The sequence below is a fragment of the Prionailurus bengalensis genome, chromosome D1 (assembly GCF_016509475.1).
Source record: "Prionailurus bengalensis isolate Pbe53 chromosome D1, Fcat_Pben_1.1_paternal_pri, whole genome shotgun sequence".
NCBI lineage: Eukaryota > Metazoa > Chordata > Mammalia > Carnivora > Felidae > Prionailurus > Prionailurus bengalensis.
The window spans coordinates 21,194,550-21,198,793 of NC_057346.1; the positions used below are offsets into that span (position 1 = coordinate 21,194,550).

The following is a 4,244-nucleotide window of genomic DNA, read 5'->3' on the forward strand; positions in this document are numbered from 1 at the left end:
ACAAACTCAGATACTTTCATGGGTCAAGTAGGTAGCAGAAGTATATAGAGGTTTTAAGTTTATAGAGAGTGGTGATTTGAAAACTGCATGTTCTGTAACATATTCTAAAGCTGTGCTATCAAGATAAAACATAGCTACTGAACTACTTCTGCCTAACTTGTTATTCCTTTTCTAGAAAGAGAGGAGAATGTGGCAGTCAAGCACTGGCCGCTGCAAGAAAGAAATTCCTTACACCATGACTTTGTAACACTCAGTTTGAAGTTGTATTCTGCCAAAGGTATAATCACTACATTACGACTAAGCCTTTAGTAAAAATGTATTATATCCAATGGTCATGTGTTAATGGTGCTTTAAAAAAAAAAAAGGAAGAACATCGTGGGCAGTTTTATCACTTCCAGTCATTAATGGGTGGCAAAGATGGGAAAGGCCCAACAAGGAGTTATTGTTGGAAAATGTACCTAAAGACAGCAGTGAGGCAGGCTGCAGTGTGAGCTGACTCGGGAAGATTTAAGACAAAAGCTCTTTTCCCAATACAGTTTCAAGAATGGTGACCCACTGTGGCACCTGGGTGGCTGGTTTAACGTCCAACTCTTGGTTTCTGCTCGGGTCATGATCTCACAGTTTGTGAGTTTAAGCCCCACATTGGGCTTTGTGCTGGCAGTGTGGATCCTGCTTGGGATCTTCTCTCTCCCTCTCTCTCTGCTCCTCCCCTGCTCTCTCTCTCTCTCTCAAAATAAATAAATAAACTTAAAAAAAAAAAAAAAGAATGATGATCCAGATGGGGAGGGAGTATAGGAGCAAATACATAGATTACAAATTTCACTTTTTTTAAGTTAAATAAATTTGTGTCTAAGAAGGCAAACAGTTTTACATGGTGCTATCACTAAAATCTGGATAAATAACTTTTAAAAATCACCAGTGTCCTGTTACCTAAAGATGTCTTCACCATCATAAGTGAATTCTATGCCTATAGATGAAAGTCTCAACAGTAAGAGAATGGCAGAAAACCATTTCCTATTTAAAAACATTTGAGATATACTTTTACATAACTAAGCAATAGTTAACAAAATAGTAAGCATGTGAAAACTGTAAATTCCAAAGACTGAGATTATTTTACTATAGAAACAATCATTAGTATTATACTAAAAAAATGTTGGAACTGGAAGACAGAGTACTACATAGAAGATTAAATTTTGGCTTTATCTGTTTCCAGCCATATCTTGCACAGTGTAAACATAAATACCACAGACAGATATTTTAGTGGCAGAATGGAACCGTGCTCCTAATAGTTTACGTGCAACTGACAAAGACTTTTTGTTTTTATTTATTTCATGCTGTGAACCCAGTTGGTTCCCTTTATTCATACACTATTCATTGGGCAATCCATGCATAGATAGGTAACCAGTATCAGATTCATCTCTATAGAATCTTTTTTTTTTTTTTTTTCAACGTTTCTTTATTTTTGGGACAGAGAGAGACAGAGCATGAACGGGGGAGGGGCAGAGAGAGAGGGAGACACAGAATCGGAAACAGGCTCCAGGCTCTGAGCCATCAGCCCAGAGCCTGACGCGGGGCTCGAACTCACGGACTGCGAGATCGTGACCTGGCTGAAGTCGGACGCTTAACCGACTGCGCCACCCAGGCGCCCCACATCTCTATAGAATCTTACCTAGACTCTGCTCTATTTAGAATCACTCAATAAATGTTAGTATCACTATTATGATTTTTTCTCCATCTCTTATGTTCTTTGAACTAGCATGTGTTTTGTACATGTTTTGGTTTTAGAAAGAATGGTGTTTCTGGCAGATATCAGTATTAGCTCAAGCCCGTTATTATCACTTTTATTTCTCATGGCTATTTTGAATTTTTCACCTGTACTTTTAGGAAACTATCATCCACCCCTATAATAAAAAGCCACAGAGTCTCCACTACTAAGTAACTGAAGTCCCTGAATTTTAGTTTTCTCATCGGGGAAAAATAAATCAGATACATTTTCTAAAGTGCCTCGACAGCAAACCGTTATGTACCTAATACACAGTAATATCACCAGTCTTTTCATTTTTGTTTTTTTTTTTAGTTTCTTTTTAAAATCCAGTTAGTTAACACATTGTAATATTAGTTTCAGGTGTACAATATAGTGATTCAACAATTCCATACATCACCTGGTGCTCATCACCACACATGGACTCCTTAATGCCCATCACCTATTTAGTCAATCCCCCCCCCAACCCACCTCCCCTCTGGTAACCATCAGTTTGTTTTCTATAGTTAAGAGTCTGTTTCTTGGTTTACTCTCTCTCTATCTTTTTCCCTTTGCTCATTTGTTTCTTAAATTCCATGTATGAGTGAAATCATATGATATTTGTCTTTCTCTGACTGACTGATTTTGCTTAGTGTAATAATACTGTCTAGCTCCATCCATGTCATTGCAAATGGCAAGATTTCATTCTTTTTTATGGCTGAATTATATTCTGTTTTATATATATATACATATATATACATATATATATATGTATATATATCTATCTATCTTTACATTTTTATCCATTCATCTATCAATGGACACTTGGGCTGCTTCCACAATTTGGCTAGGGTAAATAATGCTGCATAAACATAGAAGTGCGTAAGACAAACTTTTACAGCATAGAACAAAAAAGGGATAGTTCTAACTGATATTTATTTACATGCCCCACAGTATGGAGACCTCAGCGTCTTTGAGCGCTAACATAGATCAGGGACAGACAGCACTGAAGCTACATGGCTGAAAAGACAAATTCTGTTTCATACTACATTGCATGGTGGGACAATAAATATCTACCACAATTTTTCTTCTCTTTCTACATAAAATTCCCAGAGGAAAATGACAGCAGGAAATCATTCCACAGTGACTGAGTTCATCCTTGCTGGGTTAACAGAGAGCCCAGAACTCCAGCTGCCCCTTTTCTTCCTCTTCCTAGGAGTCTATGTGGTCACGGTGGTGGGGAACCTGGCCATGATCACACTGATAGGGCTCAGTGCTCACCTGCACACCCCCATGTACTATTTCCTCAGCAATTTGTCCTTCATTGATCTCTGCCATTCCACTGTCATTACCCCTAAAATGCTAGTGAACTTTGTGACAGAGAGGAATTTCATCTCCTACCAAGCATGCATGACTCAACTCTACTTCTTCCTTGTTTTTGTTATATCAGAATGTCATATGTTGGCTATAATGGCGTATGATCGCTATGTTGCCATCTGTAACCCATTGCTTTACAATGTCACCATGTCTTATCAGGTTTGCTCCCGGCTGGTAGTTGGGGTGTATATCATGGGCTTGACTGGTGCCTCAGCTCACACAGGCTGCATGCTAAGAGTGCTTTTCTGTAAGGCTGACAGAATCAACCATTACTTCTGTGATCTTTTCCCACTGTTGGAGCTCTCCTGCTCCAGTACTTATATCAATGAGGTGGTAGTTTTGTGCTTCAGTGCATTTAATATCCTCGCCCCCAGCTTCATGATTCTTAGCTCCTACATCTTCATCATTGCCAGCATCCTCCGCATCCGCTCCACCGAGGGCAGGTGCAAAGCCTTCAGCACCTGCAGCTCCCACATCTCAGCTGTTGCCGTTTTCTTTGGATCTGCTGCGTTCATGTACCTGCAGCCATCATCTGTGAGCTCCATGAACCAAGGGAAAGTGTCTTCCGTGTTTTACACCATTATTGTGCCTATGCTGAACCCCCTGATCTACAGCCTGAGGAATAAAGATGTCAGAGTTGTCCTGAATAAGATCCTTGAAAATAGAAGGAAATGGGTATTTTGCTTGAGAAAAGCTTTGTAATTCTCAGAGAAGGTTTGATAAGGAAACAATCCGGAGACAACAGGGTATGTCCACAAGTAATGAAATTGTTCATTCTACTTGATAATTTTGAAGAACAGTGCGGGAGGACTGGATTCATAGTGCCAGTCACCTGGACAGCACCACCATATGATAGGGTATATTAGACATTGACCTGGGCACCATGTGGACACGATAGCACCCCAAGTGTATTGGACATAGAGTTAGAAAGCAGAGTGCATGCAAACAAAATTTGCAGAATTGGGATATCTCCTAGAAATAGGATGCATAACAATGGTTATTTGCTAACTTAAATTGATGAAATAAGTCAAGTACAATTCCTTTGATAATACTTATTGCCTTATATTTTAATATGTTTTTCAAGACTTCTGCTAGTTATAGGAAAGGATGGTATATTGTAAATCAG

The 4,244-nt window shown here is 39.1% G+C and overlaps 1 protein-coding gene across 1 annotated transcript; it reads left to right on the forward strand.

Annotated features, from left to right (window-relative positions):
• The first annotated feature begins 2,854 nt into the window (after positions 1–2,854).
• Positions 2,855–3,820, forward strand: LOC122484210 (olfactory receptor 8G1-like). The gene has a single exon (XM_043582212.1). It carries the CDS (start codon positions 2,861–2,863, stop codon positions 3,818–3,820), a length of 960 nt encoding a protein of 319 aa, XP_043438147.1. The 5' UTR covers positions 2,855–2,860.
• The last annotated feature ends 424 nt before the right edge of the window (positions 3,821–4,244 follow it).

Bases quoted from the DNA above. Each gene is read 5' to 3' on its own strand.
- LOC122484210 (XM_043582212.1), top strand. From the start codon at position 2,861: ATGACAGCAGGAAATCATTCCACAGTGACTGAGTTCATCCTTGCTGGG.